At 41.7% G+C, this 21,402-nt stretch overlaps 1 protein-coding gene and 1 long non-coding RNA gene across 2 annotated transcripts in view; both read left to right on the forward strand.

Moving 5' to 3' along the window:
* The window catches only part of LOC122552788, a 48,543-nt gene that overhangs the window by 4,744 nt on the left and 22,397 nt on the right, over nucleotides 1–21,402 (forward strand). The window contains exon 2 of the long non-coding RNA XR_006312501.1: nucleotides 16,776–17,015. This is a non-coding gene — a long non-coding RNA (uncharacterized LOC122552788). The remainder of the gene's footprint in view (nucleotides 1–16,775; nucleotides 17,016–21,402) is intronic.
* On the forward strand, nucleotides 9,697–11,380 carry tbcc (tubulin folding cofactor C). Its single transcript, XM_043695721.1, has one exon. The coding sequence runs from the start codon at nucleotides 10,214–10,216 to the stop codon at nucleotides 11,258–11,260; it is 1,047 nt and encodes a 348-aa protein (XP_043551656.1). The 5' UTR covers nucleotides 9,697–10,213; the 3' UTR covers nucleotides 11,261–11,380.

The raw sequence follows: 21,402 nt of genomic DNA on the forward strand, positions 1-21,402 counted from the left end.
CAACGGAATGAGGACATGCCACAACCCAAAGGACTAGCCACACTACCATACATCAAAAACATTCCTGAACTGACAGCCAGACTACTGCGACCACTAGGACTCATAACAGCACACAAACCAACAGCCACTCAGACAACAACTCACCAGGACGAAGGACCCGATACCCAGCATGAGTAAAAACAACGTAGTGTACAAAATCCCATGTAAGGACTGCACAAAACACTGCATAGGATAAACAGGAAGACAGCTAACAATTCACATCCATGAACACCAACTAGCCACGAAATGACATGACCAGCTATCCTTAGTAGTTACACACTCAGATGACAAGCAACATGAGTTCGACTGGGACAACACTACTATTATCGGACAAGCCAAACAGAGAACAGCCAGGGAATTCCTAGAGGCTTGGCACTCACCCACTGATTCAATCAACAAGCACATCGACCTGGACCCAATATACCGGCCACTGCAGCGGACAGCTGGAACTGACAACCGGAAGCGGCAGAGACAAACCACTATAAATGCCGGAGGAAACATCACAGAAGCGTTTCCCAGGAGGCTCCCAAGCACTGAGGATGTCACCTAGACAGGGAACAAAACGTCTGCAGCTCGGCGAACAGAACCACAACATATGTTACTAACTGCTAAACTCCTTGACCAGTTTCCTCAACCCTTATGTCTCCAATTTCTTCTTTTAGTCACCAGACCTGAAACTTGTCATGATTTTGTAATCCAGCTGGGTAGGACTTATTTGGCGGAATCCTTCCCTCTATATACACAAACAGAATATCATTTGTAAAGGCTCTTTTCCTGCTGTCACACTACCATCTCTGGTGTCTCCCAAAATTCTATCCTTAGCCACCTCCTTTTACCTACATACTACCCTCAAGTGACATTATCCAGTAATATAGCATTAGTTTTCACATGGACCTGGACAACACCCAGCTTTACCTTGTTACAACCTCTCAACTCCTCCAAAGGTGTTGAATTATCAAACTGTGGCAGCAGAGAATGACCAGAGATTTCCTCTAACTGGACTTTTGGGAAGTCCAAAACCAATGTTTTTGCTCCCTGCCACAGATTCCATCCTTATCTGCCAACTCTGTCTCCTCATGTAATTTCTGATTCCAAAGTGAGTGGCGCACATTTGTACAGCATCACTGAGGTTGACTAAATCAAACTCAATAACATCACCCAGGTCCTCCCCTGCCTCAGCACACTTGCACATCTATGGATTTATTATATCTAGACTTGACTATTCTATTACACGTCTAGCAGAGCTCCCATATTCTACAGTGCCTAGAGACTGACCTATGTTGGCTCTTGGTCAAGCAATACTTTGAAATGCTCGTATTTTTTAAATCCCTCCATTGTCTTGCACTTCTGTAGCTCTGTAATCCCATGTATCCCCTCAATCATTTCAGATATCTGCACTTAAATAATTTTAGCCTGTGGCAAACTTCACCTTTTAATCTTTGTACTATTGGTGGTAGTGTCTTTAGTTCCTTAAACTCTAAGCTCCAGAATTCCCTCCCTAAATCCCTGTGCCTCCCTACCTTTTTATTCCTTTAAGACAGTGCTTAAAACCAGTCTCTGAATAAGCTTTTGGCTGTCTTCCTGTCATCTTCTACATCTGTGTTCAGTTCTGCTTCATAATGCTTCTGAGAAACACCTTGAATCGTTCTATTACATTAAAGGCAATTAAATGAATAAAAGTCAATATAGCTCTGGTATCTACAACTTCTACATACAGCAAGCTGAGATTACTACCTGCACCAAAACCACAGCAACACACATGATGACTGGAGCATCATGACTAAGCAGTTTCCATCCCCTCGCATTAGTATCGCAAATACATCTACAGCATAGAAAAAGATACTTCAGCCCATTGCAAGTCTGTGCTGGTCAAAAACAACCACCGAACTATTCTAATCTGACTTGGCCCATAGCAATGTATGCCTTGGCATTGCAAATGTACATGTAAATACTACTTCAATGTTATAAGGGTTTCTGCCTCTACCACTTTCCAGGCAGTGAGTTCCAGATTCCCACCATTCTCTGACTGAAAACAAATTTCCTCACATCCCCTCTCTAGCCCTTAAATCAATGCCCTCCAGTAATTCATCCCTCCACCAAGGGAAAAAATCTCCTGTCTCTGCCCTTCATAATTTCATATCTCAATCATGTTTTCCTTGGAGCAGAGGAAACTATCAAAGTCTATCCAATCTCTCTTCATAACTGAAACTCCAACCAAGCAACATCTTGTTCATCTCCTCTATACTCTGTCCAGTACAATCACATCCCTTCTATAATGTGTATTCCAGAATTGCACACAATACTCTAGCTATGGCCTAACAGTTTTTACAGTTTCAGCATCAATCCCCTGCTATGAAATAAATAAGATTTTCAATTTCAGCAAAAAATCCTAATAAATATCCCCCCACCCACAACTAATTTGAACTTAAGGAAGAAAGATACCCGAGAAGAGGTGGTACACACATGAAGTTGCAATCACTTTCTGAAATTTGTTAGGTCCAACCTTAAATGTGTGGCTAATTCTGGGCACCACATCTTAGGAAGGATGTCAAAGCCTTAAGGGGAAATTGGACGTTTACAAGATTGGTAATAAGGATGAAAGACTTCAGTTATGTGGAGAGATAAGAAAGACTGAGATTGTTCTCCTTACAACAGAAAAAAGTAATAATTTGATTGTGCTGTTTTATTTGAAAGTTAGTAAGGAGAAACTGTGTCCAATAGCAAAAGGGGCAATAACTAGAGAATATTGTTAAGGTGATTAGCAAAGGGAAGTAGAGGCAATATAAGTATAACACATTCTCTGTGCAATCAATATCTGTCATCTGGAATGCATTGTGTGAAGGGTTCAGCAAGCAGATTCGATAAAAACTTTCAAAAGGGAATTAGGTAAATAATTGAACAAGGAAAAAATTGCATGCTTGGAGGGAAGAGTAGTGATGTGGAAAGACGAGTCTAAATGGATTGCTGTGTCAAACAGCTGACACAGACACAATGGGCTGAATGACCTCATCAACCTGTTTTTGTATTGAAATTATTGAAATCATTGTATTGTAAATAAAGATACCCTTCACCTATTTTCTGGTTCGCTGAATGACTTGGTGCTATTTTCCTGCTTTTTATCCATAACACTGAATGTTGTTTCCATGTAAATAACATTGTAATATGCTTTTGAATATCTCAATTGAAACCAACTACATCACACAATCAAGCAGTGTGTTCCAAATCCTAATTACTTGCAATGATTTTTTTTCTCTCATTACATTTGCCTCTTTTGCAAATTATTTAAATCTCTCTCAATATAATTTTTTCTCTCTTTTTTTCACGATCCTTTTATGATGGAACAATTTCTCCCAATCTACTTTGTCTGCCCCTCTCATGAATTTGAAAATTTCGATCAGATCTGTGCTTACCCTTCACCTCTCCACGGAAATCTGTTCCAACTTCTCTACTATTTCCTCATAATTGAAGTGTCTCATCTCTGGACCATTCTCATAAATTTCTTTTGCAATCTTTCTAAAGCATTCATATCATTTCTATAGTCTGTCGCCCAGAACTCTATGCAGTACTCCAACTGAAGTCTCACTATTACATTATAAAAGTTCAGTATAATTTCTTTGCTCTTACACTCTATATCCCTACAAATAAAGCCCAGACTATTGTATTTTATTAACTGCTCAGTCTTCCTATTCTGCCATCTTTAATTTCTTGTATACATGTACATCCAGGCTGTTTTCCTGCAGACCCTCCAGGAGAGCACCCTTTATTTTATACTGCATCTCCTTATTCATTATACCAAAATTTATCACCTCACACTTATCCGCATTTCACATCGTTTGCCATATTTATGTCCATTCCACCAACTTATAGTTTTATACTGTCATCCTCACAGTTTACAATGCTTCCAAGTTTTACATCATCTACAGACTTTGAAATTGTCCTCTGCACACCAAGATCTTGCTCATTAACGTATAGAATAGAAATTTATTGTCACATGTACTTTTACATGAAAGTACAGTGAAAGGTTTTATAAGCCACCACACCACAGCAGCTATATTAATGACAGATATATATAATAAAAAACATTAAGACAAAGTTCAGTTAATGGCTCCTGGGCTTGGGGGAAGCTGATTAAGGAACAATGGAATACCCTGAAGATACAGCCAGGACAAGCCTGCCATTCCGGGACAAGAATACCACACCCAGGACACACCAAGACAAGACCACTATATCCACTATACTCCACTGAATAGACAAGAGGTGCAGGAGTAGGCCATTCTGCCCTTCGAGCCAGCACCACCATTCATTATGATCATCCTCAATCAGTATCCTGTTCCTGCCTTATCCCCATAACCCTTGATTCCATTATCCCTAAGAGCTCTATCCAACTCTTTCTTAAACGAATCCAGAGACTGGGCCTCCACTGCCTTCTGGGGCAGAGCATTCCATAATCCACCACTCTCTGGGTGAAGAAGTTTCTCCTCAACTCTGTTCTAAGTGGCCTACCCTTTATTTTTAAACTGTGTCCTCTGGTTCGGGACTCACCCATCAGTGGAAACATGCTTCCTGCTTACAGAGTGTCCAATCTTTTAATAATCTTATATGTCTCATTCAGATCCCCTCAGCCTTCTAAACTCAAGCGTATACAAGCCCAGTCGCTCCAATCTTTCAGAGTAAGATAGTCCCGCCATTCTGGGAATTGACCTCATGAACCTACGCTGCACTCCCTCAATAGCCAGAATGTCTTTCCTCAAATTTGGAAACCAAAACTGCGCACAATATTCCAGGTGCGGTCTCACCAGGTCCCTGTACAGCTGCATAAGGTCCTCTTTGCTTCTATACTCATTTCCTCTTGTTATGAAGGCCAGCATGCTATTAGCTTTCTTCACTGCCTGCTGTACCTGCATGTTTGCTTTCATTGACTGATGTACAAGAACACCTAGATCTCGTTGTATTGCCCCTTTACCGAACTTGACTCCATTTAGGTAGTAATCTGACTTCCTGTTCTTGCCACCAAAGTGAATAACCACACATTTATCCACATTAAACTGCATCTGCCATGCATCTGTCCACTCACCTAGCCTGTCCAGGTCACCTTATATTCTCCTAACATCCTCTTCACATTTTATCCTGCCACCCAGCTTTGTGTCATCAGCAAATTTGCTAATATTACTTTTAACACCTTCATCTATATCATTAAGGTACATTGTAAAAAGCTGCAATCCCAGCACTGATCCCTGCGGCAAACCACTGGTCACCGCCTGCCATTCCGAAAGGGAGCCGTTTATCACTACTCTTTGTTTCCTGTCAGCCAACCAATTTTCCTATTTTCAATCCGTGAAGACCACCATGCCAAGCTGAGACTACCATACCGGGCTGCTGGAAGCCACCATGTTGCTGGGGGTGAGAGAAGCCTCCTGTTCCCAATCCAACACTCCTCCAGACACTGTAGCCAATCTGCCAAGTCCTTTTTGCTGATGCTTCCGCTCCTTCAGACACCCAGGCCCACTCTGGAACTGGACCCCCAGCCCAGTCTATGAGTCTGAGCCAAAAGATTCAGCCCAAGACCTGCTCCTCATTCGACAGGAAACCCCTGGGCTCCACCCCATCCCAGTGTTGCTGCCACTGGAGGCTTCCTCCTTCACCTGCCACTCTCCAGGCTTTAAAAAGAAAATGAAGAACAAAATGAAAAGAAGGAAAACAATGGAAGAAAACCAATGGGAGCAGACAAGTCCTAGGCTCAGCTCCCATGCTCCACTGCCATCTTCAATCAGGAAACCAAGATTCCTGGGGAACACCATTACAAATCTACAGCCTGAAAATATCCATTAACCATTTGCCTTTCTTTCCTGTCCCTCAGCCTAACTCTAACCCTTTGCACATTGCAACTACTTATTCCATGAGCTATAACTTTTCTCGCAATTCTATTATTTAGCATTGCCTTTTGGAAGAATGCATATACCATATCAACTGTGTCATCCTCATTAACTCTCTGTTAACAGTTTACAAAAGCTCCAGCAAATTAGTTAAACATGATTTTCCCTTCAGTAAACTGAGCTGGATTTTTCTGATCACGTGTTTCTATCCTAAATAGTCATTTCATTCACTTTCCTCACCAGTGAGTTTAGACTATGGTACCAACATGGACCACAACCTTTACTTGTTCACCTTCTCCCGGAAAATTTTCCACAACCTTTCTATAATATCCTTGACCTTGGCACCAGGGAAGCAACATACTATCCTGGAGTTAGACTACAACCACAGAAATACCTATCCATTCCCCTTTCATTACTGCACTCCCCCTCATCCTCCTTTCCTCCTGCACAACTGGGCCGCATGGTGCCAAGTTTTTACTGCACTCTTCTGAGGAAGTATTACCCTTACCAGTATTAAGTATGGAAAACCCATTGGTGAGCAAGACCTTAAGGGATTCTGTACTACCTGCCTGGTTGTCTTTGACTACCTGGTGGTCACCTATTCCCTTTCTATCTGCATGCCTGTTTGTGGTGTGACCACCTCTCTGAATATGCTATCCACATAGTTATATGCCTTGCAATGAACCACAGTGACGTCAGCCACTGTTTGGCTCCTAAACTTGGATATCAAGATTGTGCAACAATGTCACTCGTTACATGTGCTTGACCAGTTCACATCAAGTGCCCTAACCCCCCAGAAACCACCAGATGAGTATTCCACTTTGGCTGAATTGTACTGCCGTCCTTAATCTTCTGTACTATTTATTATAAACTATTTTTCTTGAATTACACTGATCTTAAAAAATAAAAAAATCTCAACTTTGAGGAATAGTTGCCATCGTTAGCTGCTCAGAAAGAAACATATACTCCTCCCTTCACAGCTTAACACACAGCAAGCTTGACTTGCATTAAAATTGACTTAAAACATTTCTTTCACCCACATGCCAAATTCCCATATTGAATCAAGTTTCCCAAGTACTCTATCTTATCCCAACCCAATGCAGTCTGATAATGCACCCCTTACTGCCCATGCTGCTTTATTTTGTAAATAGGCTTGGTTCTAAGACTGGTAGGCACCATAGGGCATGGAATATATTTTGAACAGTCATGTTTTTATTATTTATTTGTTATTTGCATTTCGTTGCTCCTGTAATATATTTATTATTTTTCATGGATTTCAAAGTATACATTGTACAGAAATGAACAATTTAGCCCAATCAGTTCATGCTGGTACTTCATCTCCTTGAGAGACAACTGGCATCTTTTCCAATCTAACCTACCATTATAACCATCTATTCCCTTTGTCCAGTTTCCTCTTAAATACATCAACAGTGGAAGCAGAATCAGTTAAGACATTTAAAAGGGCATTGAGAAATTCTCTTTAGATTGAAGTAATATGCAAAGATGTGGAGAAGAATCATAAGATTGACACTAAGTAATAATGCTCATTTGAAGAGCTGGTGTAGACATAGTGATCAATGCCTCCTTCTATGCCATAATACCTCTGTGAAATAACTCACCTCAACTACTCCATGTGGTAGCAAGTTCGACGTTCCTACCGTGCTTTGGTTGAAGGTATTTATTCTGATTTTCTGAATTGGGTAGGTGCCCAAGACCACTTGTTACAATTTTATGCTCCCTTGTGGTGGAAGTTGAGCAACTAACTATCATCCCTACACCTGAAATAAAAAGTTTTTAAAATGTCCCTACCATACAAATTCACCACATCCATTGGTATGTTAAATCTTTTAGCTTTTCTACCAGAAACCATTTGCTTTTTTTTTGTTCTTATGTTATCCTATTACATTCCCTCTCTTTATTCTTCCTTTCCTACACCCTGCCATCTTTACTTGCCCTAAACCTATTATGCTTCCATCATTCTATCTCCCACAGGTGTCCACATCCTACTTAACTATACTTTCTCACATTCTGGATTAGTGATGCTGGAAGAGCACAGCAATTCAGGCAGCATCCGAGGACAGGCAAAATCGACGTTTCGGGCAAAAGCCCTTCATCAGGAATAAAGGCAGAGAGCCTGAAGCATGGAGAGAGGGATATATTTCCCTCCCCACCCCTCTCCGCCTTTCGCAAAGACCGTTCCCTCCGTGACTACCTGGTCAGGTCCACGCCCCCCTACGACCCACCCTCCCATCCTGCCACTTTCCCCTGCCACCGCAGGAACTGTAAAACCTGCACCCACACCTCCTCCCTCACCTCTATCCAAGGCCACAAAGGAGCTTTCCACATCCATCAAAGTGTTACCTGCACATCCTCCAATATCATTTATTGTATCCGTTGCTCCAGATGCGGTCTCCTCTACATTGGGGAGACTAGGCGCCTCCTAGCAGAGCGCTTTAGGGAACATCTCAGAGACACCCGCACCAATCAACCAAACCACCCCATGGCCCAACATTTCAACTCCCCCTCCCACTCTACCGAGGATATGGAGGTGCTGGGCCTCCTCCACCACCGCTCCCTCACCACCAGACGCCTGGAGGAAGAACGCCTCATCTTCCACCTCGGAACATTTCAACCCCAGGGCATCAACAGTTTCTTCATTTCCCCTTCCCCCACCTCATCCCAGCTTCTAACCTCCAGCAACTCGATCCCCTGACCTGTCCGGACTTGTCCGACCTGCCCAGCTCCTTTTCCACCTATCCACTCCACCCTCTCCTCCCTGACCTATCACCTTCATCTCCTTCCCCACTGACCTATTGGACTCTATGGTACTCTATCCCCACCCCCACCCTCCTCTAGCTTATCTCTCCACGCTTCAGGCTCTCTGCCTTTATTCCTGATGAAGGGCTTTTGCCCGAAACGTCGATTTTGCCTGTCCTCGGATGCTGCCTGAATTGCTGTGCTCTTCCAGCACCACTAATCCAGAATCTGGTTTCCAGCATCTGCAGTCATTGTTTTTACCTTATACTTTCTCACAACCCAGTTCCTCTATTCCATTCTCCTAATTGTTCTTCTCAACCTTCTAATGTCTTCCTTTCTCTTCAAAGATTCTCATCCCTAAAGGATTGATAGTACACTCCACTATGTTTAATCTATTATTTACAGTTCTGCACCAAACCAACCCCTCCCTTCTAAAACTAACATAAAGTTTCCCTTGTTCTCCCTTCCATCCTACTGTGTGTGTTTTGGAACAGAACACTGCCATTTGTTACCTTCAACACAAAGCCTCCACCAATCACATCTCTCCCTGTCCTTCCCTTTTAAAATTCCAAAGGGACCCGTTCCTCTACAACACCTTGAACCATTCCTCAGCTATCCCTTTCCCAATTACCTATCCATGCCAGCATAGGAGATGCAACACCCATCAGTTTACTTCCTTTCTCACACCATTCAAAGCCTTAAACACTCTCGCACCAAGGCCCAAAGCACTTTTCCCAAATTAAAAAGTAATTTACTTAAAACTACTTTAAAGTTATGATAATGCTCACAATGTGGTCTTAAATGCAGGTTCGCGACTGCCTTATGAACCCTTCTATTCATGCTGCAGGCATAACTGTGAGCTTTCTGTCATTTTACTTCCCCACCTTGTTTATATTCCTATGTCTTTGGTCACCAGTGAAGCTTACTGCAACCTCAAGGAACAACAGTTCATTTCTCAACTCAGTATTTTACAGCCTCCTGGACCCAGCGTTGAGATCAGTAACATCAGATCACAACATCTGTTTCCATTTTGTTTCATGTTCTATTTTGTTGTTTGTTATGTACTTTGAATACTAAGTGAATGAATAAACAGACTTCTGCTTTGCTGTACTCTAACTCACAGCTCATGTGGACACACCCTTTCTTGTGATATATCCTTAAGCTTTTCTACCATGAAACTTTATCCTATTTGCTCTCTCGCATGCCACCCCATAAAATTCCTTCCTTTATATTATACATCTCCCACACCCTTTGTTTGCAACATGCTCCACATTGAATTTCCATTTTGCCTCAGTGCTGATAAATGGTCATCCCCCTGAAAGATTGACCCGCCACAGGCGCTGCCTCACATTACCAAGGTCTTGCCTTTTGTTTAAAAGAATGTTCCCATTGGTCAGATTTCAGCCTAGCAACGACAGAACTGCACCCATCGACCGCTGACCTCTGGTACCAGCCAATCAGAGTGACCAGCACCGGGGCACGCGGCCCGGGTTAGGACCAATTAAATGGCTCGATGCTGGGAGTTCGGTTAGAAACGGTTCAAGATGGCGCTAGTCGGGGAGAGCGAGAACCGGGAGAGTTTAACGGAAGAAATCCCGGAATATGACCGGCGTAAAGAGAAAATGGTGGAGATCCTGCAGCGGAGAGACCAGGAGAGACAGCAGGGGGTGGAGAGGAGGAAAATGGCCAAAGATGTGACCACGGTGAAGGAGGAAAAGTCCAACTTTTTCAACATGGCGTTCTCGGAGGAGAGGGCGGCGATCGAGGCGCTGGTGGAAAGCTGCGAAGGCACCGACCGAAGCGCTTTGAATGTCCGCTTCGAGGAAATCTTGCAGAAGATGCAACGGCTGCAGAAGTTTGTCAACGACAGCATGATGTTCCTGTCTGCCTACGAGCTGCGGCAGGCCCAGGACGCCGTGCAGAGGTTGCAGGGGATGGTGTCGGAGAAGAGGGAGGAGTGCCTGCCCAAGAAGAAATTCGCTTTCAAGTCCCGCAAAAAAGAAGGTGCCGCCCCCAAACAAATCAACTCCGTCGATTCCCCGTCCGACAAGAAACCGAGCGACCCCGTCGCGATCGAGGAAAACCTCTGCGGTTTTTCGGACGCAGACTCCCAAATGCTGGTCCGGCGGGCGGACGAGATCACCGGGAAGGATGTGTTGTTGACCCGGTTGACGAACTGCGTGGTCCAGCTCTTGGGTTCGCCCAACACTCTCCATGTCAAAAATGTCACTAATTCGAAGGTGTTGTGCGGACCTGTCTCTACCTCCGTGTTCATTGACCAGTCCGTTAGCTGCACCTTTGCCTTCGCTTGTCAGCAGCTGCGAACCCATAACACTAAAGATGCTAATATATATTTGCATGTGACCAGCCGAGCCATCGTTGAGGACTGCACTGGAGTTTCCTTTGCTCCATTTAACTGGAAGTACGAAGGCATTGAAAAGGACTTTGAGCTAGCGGGTTTAAATAGAACGAAAAACAATTGGAATGTTATAGACGATTTCAACTGGCTCGCGACTGATCATTCCCCTAACTGGAGTATTTTGGCTGAAGAGTCTCGAATAACAGACTGGGACAAAATCTTAGCGCCGTAGATGTATCTTATGTACCAGAGGTCTGTGTTTACTGAGCAAGCTGACGATGTCATGACTTAATTGCACCCATTCCTGTATTTGAATTCAAGTAAAATAAACGTTGTGGACAGAAAAATTAAATAATGTTGGGGTCCTGTTTATAGGATATAACTAGTTTGTGTTTTTATAAATATTCTTATTGAAAGATTTTTTTTTAGATTCCCTACAGTATGGAAACAGGCCTTTCGGTCCAACAAGTCCAAACTGACCATCTGAAGAGCAACCCACACCTGTACCCCTACATTGCCCCCTAACTAATGCACCTAATACTATGAGCAATTTAGCATGACCAATTCACCTGACCTGCGCATGTTTTGGATTGTGGGAGAAAGTTGACGCTGACGTGAGGAGAATGTGCAAACTTGACACAGACAGTAACCTGAGACTGGAATCGAACCCAAGTCCCTGTTACTCTGAGGCAACAGTGCTAAGCGCTGAGCCTCCGTACCGACCCAAAAACTTTTATAAAATTACAACACCAACAAAACATTAGTGTATTTGTATATAACAATGGGAAGAAACACAACTATACTCATGTAAAATAAAAACAGTAAGGGAATAATAAATAAAACAGCTCAACACTACAAACATTAGCTCCTGACCTTCAAGTGAATTGAGTATTACACATGAATTTATTCAAAATTTTTCCTTTTGAGGACATCAAGTATGCTGGATCAAGCTGTCATGGCTACACAAAAGCCCTTGTTAAAATGGCAGATAAATCTACATCCAGATAGTCTAAAAAGGGTTGCCATAATCCTATAAAAATTTCCAGTGTACCATATTCGTAAAAATGTCCAGAGGAATATGTTCCGTGATAAACCTATGCCAACCTGACAGACCCATGGGTTTTTCAGAAACCCCACATTAGAATATTTTTCCTTGCACAAAAAGTGAGAATATTAAAAAGTTTTTTTTTCCCATGAGTGTCCAGAGAAGATAGATTGGGTAAGCCCAGGAGAAGAGAGATAGGATCCATTTTAACCTCGGTCTCCAAGAACCCTCTATAACTCCTGCCACAGCACTCAAATATGCACGGAATCTGCAGCAAGACTATAAACAATGAGTGACAGTACCGATATTTACTTTACACTTAGGACATAATGAAAATACTCCCACCTTGTATTTTGAGAGATGGTGTGGGGCCAAATGGATCCTATGCAGAATCTTTAACTGCATAGCATAGGTCCTATTACAGATCAAAATCTTGCTCGCATTCTAGCAAATGACCTCCCACGCGTCCATAGAGATCTCAACCCATCGTTCTCTCTCCCAGACCCCACTAAGCTGTTCAATGCCATCTGAAAGATCACCTCCTAACAAATGATGAAGAGTACTAATAGAGAGAGTACTTTTAGCATGAAGCACCCTCTTCTCCGTAACAGATCTGTAGGGATCCATCAAAAACGTGGTCCATTTTTGAATAAAATCACTGATTTGAAAAAAGAAAAAAGGTCTCTGCTAGCGCAACCATACTTATGGGTTATTTGGTCAAAGGACATCATTATTTCACTTTCAAATAAATCATCCAAACAGGAGATTTCCTAGCTGTCCAAAGCTTAAATCTGGGGTTCATTATCCCTGGCTGAAAGCCCAGCATACTAGCTATAGGGGTAAGAAAGGACATTTTGGATATATTAACCTCACTCTGCCATATTCACTCCATCCCTTAACAGTATTAATAATTATTGGATTACTGAAGAACAACAGGCTAATGAGGGGACACTTTGCCTGAGAGGCCTCAATATCTAGCCATGTTGACACTGGATCCTCACAAGCCCAGTGTCTAACAAAAGATAGAAGGTCACTTGATTGATATCTTTTAATATCCAGGCGGTCCACTCCCCCCAACCCATGAGGCAACTACAATTTAGCCAGCTTGATAAGGTTAGCGTCAAATAAAAGAGCAAAACCATCCATTAAGTCTCCGGAATATTTGCCGAGGAAAAATTAAAGGAAGCATTTGTATAGAATATAGCAAACGGGGAGAACGTTCACTTTGATAAGAGCTACCCAGCCTAGCTAGGATATTGAAAGCACCTCCCATCGCTGACGACCTTGCTTAATCCTGTGGAGCAAATGGGCAAAATTGGCCTTAAATAACTGGTCAAAGACTGGAGTAACAAAGATGTCTAAATAAAGAAAACCCTCCTGTGACCACTTGAAGGAGAACGTGATTCACTGTCCACCTCAGATATTCTCCTAAGACCACGCCCCCCCCATAGACATGGCCCCGATTTTGAGAAATTAAACTTATAACCCAAAAAGGAGCCAAATGAATTGATACATTGTATCAAATTGGATACCAAGACCACTGTATTCGACAAAAAAAACAAGAACATCATCTCCATATAATGTGATGTTATGCGATTTAGATCCTACATCCGGAGCAGCCAAATTAGGGTCCCTACGGATCGCCTCTGCCAGCAGCTCAATCACCAATGTGAAAAGTAAAGGTGAGAGGGTCAGCGTTGCCGACTGCCTCTATGAATATTAAAATTACTAGATCTCACACCATTGGTTAGAACCACTGCCAGAGGATCCGTATAGAGGACCCTCACCCAACCTAAATCGTTCAAGGGTAGAGAAGAAGTACGGCCAGTCGACCCCATCAAATGCCTTTTCTGCATCTAGAGATCACTAATCCCTGAACCGACTGCTTCTGATAAGTATTCAGCAACCTCCTGACATTATTAGAGGATGTACCGCCTCTCATAAATACATCTAGTCATCCTTGACAATGGAAGGCAGCACAGTTTCCAACCTTAATACAAAAAACTTAGACAGCACTTTAAAATCAGAATTTAAAGTGAGATGGGTCTTTAGGAGACACATTCCTTTGGAGTCTTGTCTTTATTAAGAATGAGAGAAATATTAGCCTCTCTCAGGGATGGTGGGAGGCGATCGTGGCTATGCAAGTAATTATATTTGTCTAATATTGGTCCCGACAGTATACTTATAAATTCTTTGTAAAACTAGCTAGGGGAAACCGTTGGGGCCAGGCACCTTCCCACTTTGCATCTGCTTCACAACCTCCTGTGTCTCTTGTACTGTTAAAGGGGCATTAAGGAAAAATCACCTGTTCCGAGGTAACACCTGGAAGTTCCAGCTTCTTACAGAAAGACTCCATCTTGGCCCATCCATCCTCACAATGTTCAGACTGGTATAGTTCAAAATAAAACTTCCAAAATGCACATTGATCTTTTCAGAGATGCAAGTGACTATCCTAGTCCCATCCCTAATTGAGGTAATGGATTGGGGGCATTCTTTCTCCTGGCAAGATATGTCAGGTACCTGTCCGACTTGTCACCATATTCAAACAGTCTTTGTTTCGTGAAGAAAAGTTCCTTTCTTGCTGCCTGTGTAAGCATGGAATTCAAGGTGGATCGAAGAGCTGTAACCTGCTGCAGCTTAGCCACTGATGGCTTATCAAAATACATCTTTTCAGAAGTCTATAACCATGCCTTGAGCAGGTGCTGTTGCTTCCCCATCGGTCACTTCTGACTGGCAGAGTAAGAAATAATTATCCCCCTCGCATGAGCCTTAGCAGTCTCCCAAAGAATGGACGGGTTACTGGCCGTATCCGAATTGGTAGCTAAAAACATCTTAAACTCATTGAGGAAATATTCGACGAACTTACTGTCCTTAGGGATAAAGGGATGCAACATCGTCCTTAATCTCAGTGTCTATATATACTGCAGCATGATCTGAAATAGTGATGTTTCCAATTATACAGGATGTTACCAAATCCAAGGATAACGCAGGAGGGTAAGGAAAAGATCAGTCCTAGTATGAGACTTGTGCAGATTAGAAAAGCGGGATGAAGATGCCTCCACATATCCACCAAACCCAATTCTGCACATGTCCACTAGTTGATTAGGTTGTGAAGAACATGTTGAGGGGTCTTTAGGCATTTTATCCATAAGAATCCATGAGGCAATTAAAGTCTCACCCGATAATAATCTGCCGTGGTGTAAGAGTCATCAGTTTGGAGAATGCATTGATCAAAAATTTAAGGGGGTGCACTGGTGACAATAAGCATTAAAATACCATACTCTTCTTCATGTATTGGTGCTTTAAGAATGGCAATACGCCCACACTCATCGGTAATCTGATCTAACAACTTTCATGAAAGATTCTTCTGAAGGAGTATGACCACTTCCCTGTTCCTAGTATTAAAGGAGGAGAAGTATATCAGATCCAACCCACCTGCTGCAATTTCAGATGTTCCTTATCATCAAGATGAGCCTCCTGCAAAAGGGCAATGTCCATTCTCTTCTTTCTAAGACTAGAAAGCACCTTTTTCCTCTTAGCTGGCAAATGGCTCCCTCTAATATTCCAGGTACACCATTTGAGGACACATTTAGCCATGACTCTCTATAACATCATTTAATCTCCAAAAAGGAAGAACTCGATTTATCAACTGCTGAGTGTAAACAAACAAAAAGACTCATGAAACCTAAAAAAAACTTGAAGTAAAACTATCATACGAACAATTACATAAACAAAAAACCAACAAACTAAACCAAATACAAACACTTGATGAGGGGCTCTATCCCCTGCCCACAGGGGGCACTTACATATCCCAAAAACACCTTCCAACTTGAGCCACATCCTAGACTCAGGCCAAAAAGAAAAGAGAAAAAAAGATATTAACAAGGAAATTAAAAGTAGAGACTCTACCCATCCCCAAATATGATTTGGAGATGCCGGTGTTGGACTGGGGTGTACAAAGTTAAAAATCACACAACACCAGGTTACAGTCCAACAGGTTTAATTGGAAGCACATTAGCTTTCGGAGCGACGCTCCATCAGGTGGTAGTGGAGGGCTCAATCTTAACACACAGAATTTATAGCAAAAATTTACAGTGTGATGTAACTGAAATTATACATTGAAAAATTGATTGTCTGTTTAATTTCAGTTACATCACACTGTAAATCTTTGCTATAAATTCTGTGTGTTAGGAGTGAGCCCTCCACTACCACCTGATGAAGGAGCGTCGCTCCGAAAGCTAGTGTGCTTCCAATTAAACCTGTTGGACTATAACCTGGTGTTGTGTGATTTTTAACTTTGTACATCCCCAAATATACATTAATGCCCATTAATATCAGAAAAAATCAGCAACATTTTCTTAAAGAAAAGGAGAGAGAAAAAGGAAAAAGAAACACTTTTGTCCACATACTTTAACTTATCTGATCTATTTTAAAGTGAAAATTTTTTTCACTTTTTCCTAAAAGTCAAAAGAGTGCACAGACCCATCATAAGTGAAGCGAAGCACAGCCACATACCTCAGGAAATACTGGATACCAAGGTCTCTCAGTCTTCTCTTGGTTTCATCAAAGGTCTTCCTTTTATGAATTACAGTTGCAGAGAGGTCCTGAAAGAACATTATCTTGGAACCTTCATAAGTTAAGGCCTGTGGATCCTTTGCCTTTATTCTGAAGGTCTCCATAACTTTAAACTTTGTCCCTGCAGGTGTGAAGTCGCACTAGGACCGCGCGAGGGTGCTGGTCCAAATCAGGCCTGTGCACCATAACTTCATGGGCCCTTTCAACTTTCACTCGGTCTGACGCGGCCTCCAGACCAAGAAATCGCGGCAGCCAGCTTTCAAAGAAGTTTACTGGCTGGTCGCCTTCCACTCCCCCTGGCAGCCCCACAACACGAACATTTTATCGCCCATCTCTATTCTTGAGGTCATCAACTTGCTTCTGTAAGGTAAGGACCTGCTTTTCCAGTACTCAAATTCATTTAGTTGAAGAGTCAATCATGGTTTCTGAAGCTGTGGTCCTTCTTTCAACCTCCTCCATCAGGCTTCCAAGGCCTTTCAGCTGCTCCTTGTGCTTGTGGAGCATGGCCACGATTGAGTCCAGTCTAGCACAGAAATTTCCCTCAATTGACAACTCAATCATGTCTCGCAGTTTCGCAAACTCCATAGTCAGGGCCTGGTGAGTGAGCAATTCCGATGAACTAGCTACAGCAGTGGAAGTGTCCAACTTCTCAGATGCATGTCCCGTGTGTTGGGACTTGCTGGAACCTTTACCTTTTGTCATATTTCTGTAATAACCAGACTTTATAAAACATTTATATAAGTTCTAGAGCTCTTTAAATGCTGAATTTTCATAGAAATAACTTAAGTAGGGAGGCGAGAATGCTAATCTTGCCTGAACTGAGATGCAGAGCTCAACAAAGCAGACCTCTCAGATTGCCACCATCTTGGATGCCCCCATTAGTATGTGTTAACCCAAGTTTGCATGTTCTACTGTAAAGTATCTTGTCATCATTTTGTTCTTGTGTGTTGAGTTTCTTAAATGTTAGTTATACTGTTGGAATATAGTTCATAAAGAAGCATTGAAACTAATATGAGAATGCAGAACAGTAATGGATGAAATTAAATCAGAAACCAAGACTTGCTGACTCAAACTACAAGGATGAAATTGAATTGCATTGAGTCTCCGTGCCTGGTTTTCAAATTTAAAATGTGGGTGAGATGGGAAGTCAAATTCTGTCTGAACTGAAGTAAAATAATTATGATGTAAATCTGTTTCTGCTAATAGTTGAATAACCAGAAACTGCCCTATGCAAACTCCACCGATGACAGTCTTTTCAATTCTGCAGCAGCCATTCCATTATATGGAAAAGAAATGGTTGAAGGCTAAAATGTATTAAGTTTTGACTATTATGATGTTGAGCTATAGAAGGGACAATGATTGGACTACTAACAGCCTTAGTCCAGCTTCAGTCCAATTGGCTTAACTGTAGGCAGCATCGTAGTGGCTTGAAATTAATTTTTACTTGTTCTTCACTTATTGTCAAATCAATTTAAAAAGAAGTCCAATATCATTCTAGATAACTAATTTTGGTATTGGCTTCCAGTTTTCCAGGTCTGGTTCACTTTGTCTTTCTGGCTGTGAGTAAGTGAATGAATGAATTTTTATCACATTGTTGCTTAAACTGCTGCAATTTCAGGTAAGTTGTCTGGTCAGTTTTGAGATTGAACTTGTGCTTGGATGGGGGGGCGAAGAGGAAAGCAAAATATTCATTTCCCCATAAGACTCCTCCAAGGACTGTACTGTCAATATACTAATCCTATATTATGAAAACAAAAACAGTAAATTCTGCTAAAACACAGTCATTCCATTCTCATGCAATCTCATGTTATAAGAAAATTGTGTAATAGCATCACCATTGAAACTAATGGGGCCAGGATCACATTAGAACCAAGACATGCTTAAAACTTCATGCTTTAGAAACAGTGTCTCCAATTCGTCAATTGTGTGATTGCAAATTCGTATTAACGAAATACACATTATACAAGAACGACCTGTACAGTACTTGTGTTTTATATGCTTCATTCTTATCCCATTTTTACCAGTCTATATTTCATCCTTTGTTTTTTTGTCTGCTTTACTAGCCTGTTCCACTTTGGAAGAGCTATTCCAAAATGTGAATCACCTCTTAAATGTAGCTTATTTAAGTCAGTCAAATGGTAAACCTCTACCTGATGTGCCTGACAATCTTTGTTTCCCTTTATCAACATGTTAGAATCAAAAGAGAAGTAAAGTTCAGGATTAAAATGGCACCTTTCATCTTCAGCAGCTTATTCTTGTTGAAACAGTACATTTTAACTGTCTCTTGAACTAATTTTACTTTGTCTTTGGTTCAGAATATTGGTGTAGACCTATGCATTCTGCATCAGTGACAATCTTTAATAGGTGATGTACACTGCAATTAAAAATATTTCAAACTTGATTTGTACACTTGGCATCCCTTGCAAGATGCTTGCTAGATTTGTTTCACCGTGTTGAGAAGATCAGAAGCATTACTGAAGCAGTTTCTTCAAATTTGAACTTTGTTACCTTGTGTAGTTCTAATATTGACCAGACAGATTTTGTAGGAAAATCGAACCTTGTTTGGGAAACAAAGAACAAAATGTCGGTGAAACCAGTCATTGAGTACTAATTAGAGTTTTGGTCAGCTATTTAGAGATGACAACAGTTGCAATGGACAGTTCAGAGAAATGACCACTTGGTTAATTTCTTGGCTGAATGGGTTATTTTTATGAGGGAAAATGAGTAAGTTGGACTTGTGATCATTGGCATTTAGAAGAATGAGAGCTGATCTTATTGAAACATACAAGCTTCTGACTATGCTTCACAGGGGAATATTTCCACTTAGTGGGGAATCCAGAACTGGGTCATGGTTTTAAAATTTTAGCTCAAATTGGCTGCCAATTCCACAGAGGTGAGCAGTTGATTTGATGAAATGAAGGCTCATTTAGAAACATCACTAGGATCTTCCTGCCAGGTAGAGTCACCATGTACCAACTGAAAAGCTATCAGCTCATTGGAGGCACCAGCCCAGGGGTTCATCAAAGCCATGTTAGGACACTCTTGACCAACCTGCTCTTGTAGTGACCACATTTGGCGGAGTGGCTGATCCTCGGGACCTGCAAGCCCTTCAGGCTCAGGGAATTGTTGTTGAGTATACCCAATGAAAGGTGTAAATTTTGGCCAAAGGTGTGTACTGCGATATTGCATAAATAATAATAACATGTTAGAGAGTATCTGTGGAGAGAGAAAAGCTAAGTTGACTTTTTTGTTTCATGATCATTTCACAGGCTCATGTCCAACTTAACCTCATTCTCTCTAGGGGAAAGCTAAAGAGAAACTGGGCCAATGCGGGTTGAAGAATCTTTGACCAATCATTACAACAGTTCTCCATGGTATTCAATTGCATTATCATTGTCAAATTCCCCCATAACGAGGGGTTCTCAATTAACCAGTCTGATGTTATAATGTCAATTGCTTGGATGAGAGAAGGGTGAGGCATTCAGTTTAATCTGCATCTGCCTCAAAGATTCATTTCCTCCACTACCAGCACAAAACTACAGTATATATCATTCAAAAGATGACTTGCAGTAACTCACCTCCCAAACCTGTATTCACTATCATCTAACAGCAAATAAGAAATGGACTGATAGACACACAAACAAATGGGTATTAGCAGCAGAGAGTCGACAACACATTGTTATCAGAGGAGGACAAACAGAAGTAGAAATACTTTGGTTTTGAGGATAAAGCAATAGTATAGAAAAGATGATGCCGGAAGGAAAAGTAGGGGGGAAAATATAGTGTAGGTAGACAGAAGACCTGATGGAGTGGTAACATCATAGAACTAATGAAATTGAGTTTCATGAAAGTACTAAGTGACACAAAGTCAACACAGCTGAATGAGGAGAGTTGAAAATGTGTTGCTGGAAAAGCGCAGCAGGTCAGGAAGCATCCAGGGAACAGGAGAATCGACATTTCGGGCATAAGCCCTTCAGCAATTCAGCCTTCCTGTGATATTTGCACCACACACACAAGACACATCAAGTGAGTCTGTGGGTTCACAGTTTACACAAGCTGTTGCTGTCACTGATGATGTTTAAGGTAATGGATGGGGTGCTGGCTAATCAGGCTGCATTGTCTTAGATAGTGTTGACCTTATTAATTGTTGAAGCTGTATTCCTCCAGGCAAGTGGAAAGTATTCCATTACACTCTTGACTTGTGTCTTGTAGATGCTGGAGAAGTTTTGTAGAGCAAGGACATGAGTTATTCACCATAGAATCCCAAGCCTCTGACCTACTACATTAGACACAATATTTATCTAGTTAAGTTTCTGGTCAATAACCCTCAGATGCTGTTTGTGATGGATTCATTGATGGCAATGTCATTGAATGTAAAAGGGGCAATGTTTAGATTCTGTCTTGTTGGAGATAATCATTGCCTGATAATTTGCAACAAATTTCACTTGGCACTTCTCAGCCCAAGTCTAAATGCTGTTTGGGTGTTACTGCATATGTGTTTGAACTGCTTCAGTATCTGAACAGTCACAAATTGTATTCAATACTGTGCAATCATCAGAGAATATCTCCACTTTTGACTTTATAAAGGAGGAAAAATTATTTATGAAGCATTATGAAAAATTATTTATGGCCTCGGAAACTCTGCTAGGCACTCCTCTGAGGAATCTTTGAAAGTATATCTTAAGGTTGAAAAACTGGCCTCCAAAAAACATAACTTTTCCATTTTGGAGCTTTACCCCTGATTCCCATTGACT

Source organism: Chiloscyllium plagiosum, chromosome 9 (assembly GCF_004010195.1).
Source record: "Chiloscyllium plagiosum isolate BGI_BamShark_2017 chromosome 9, ASM401019v2, whole genome shotgun sequence".
Lineage (NCBI taxonomy): Eukaryota > Metazoa > Chordata > Chondrichthyes > Orectolobiformes > Hemiscylliidae > Chiloscyllium > Chiloscyllium plagiosum.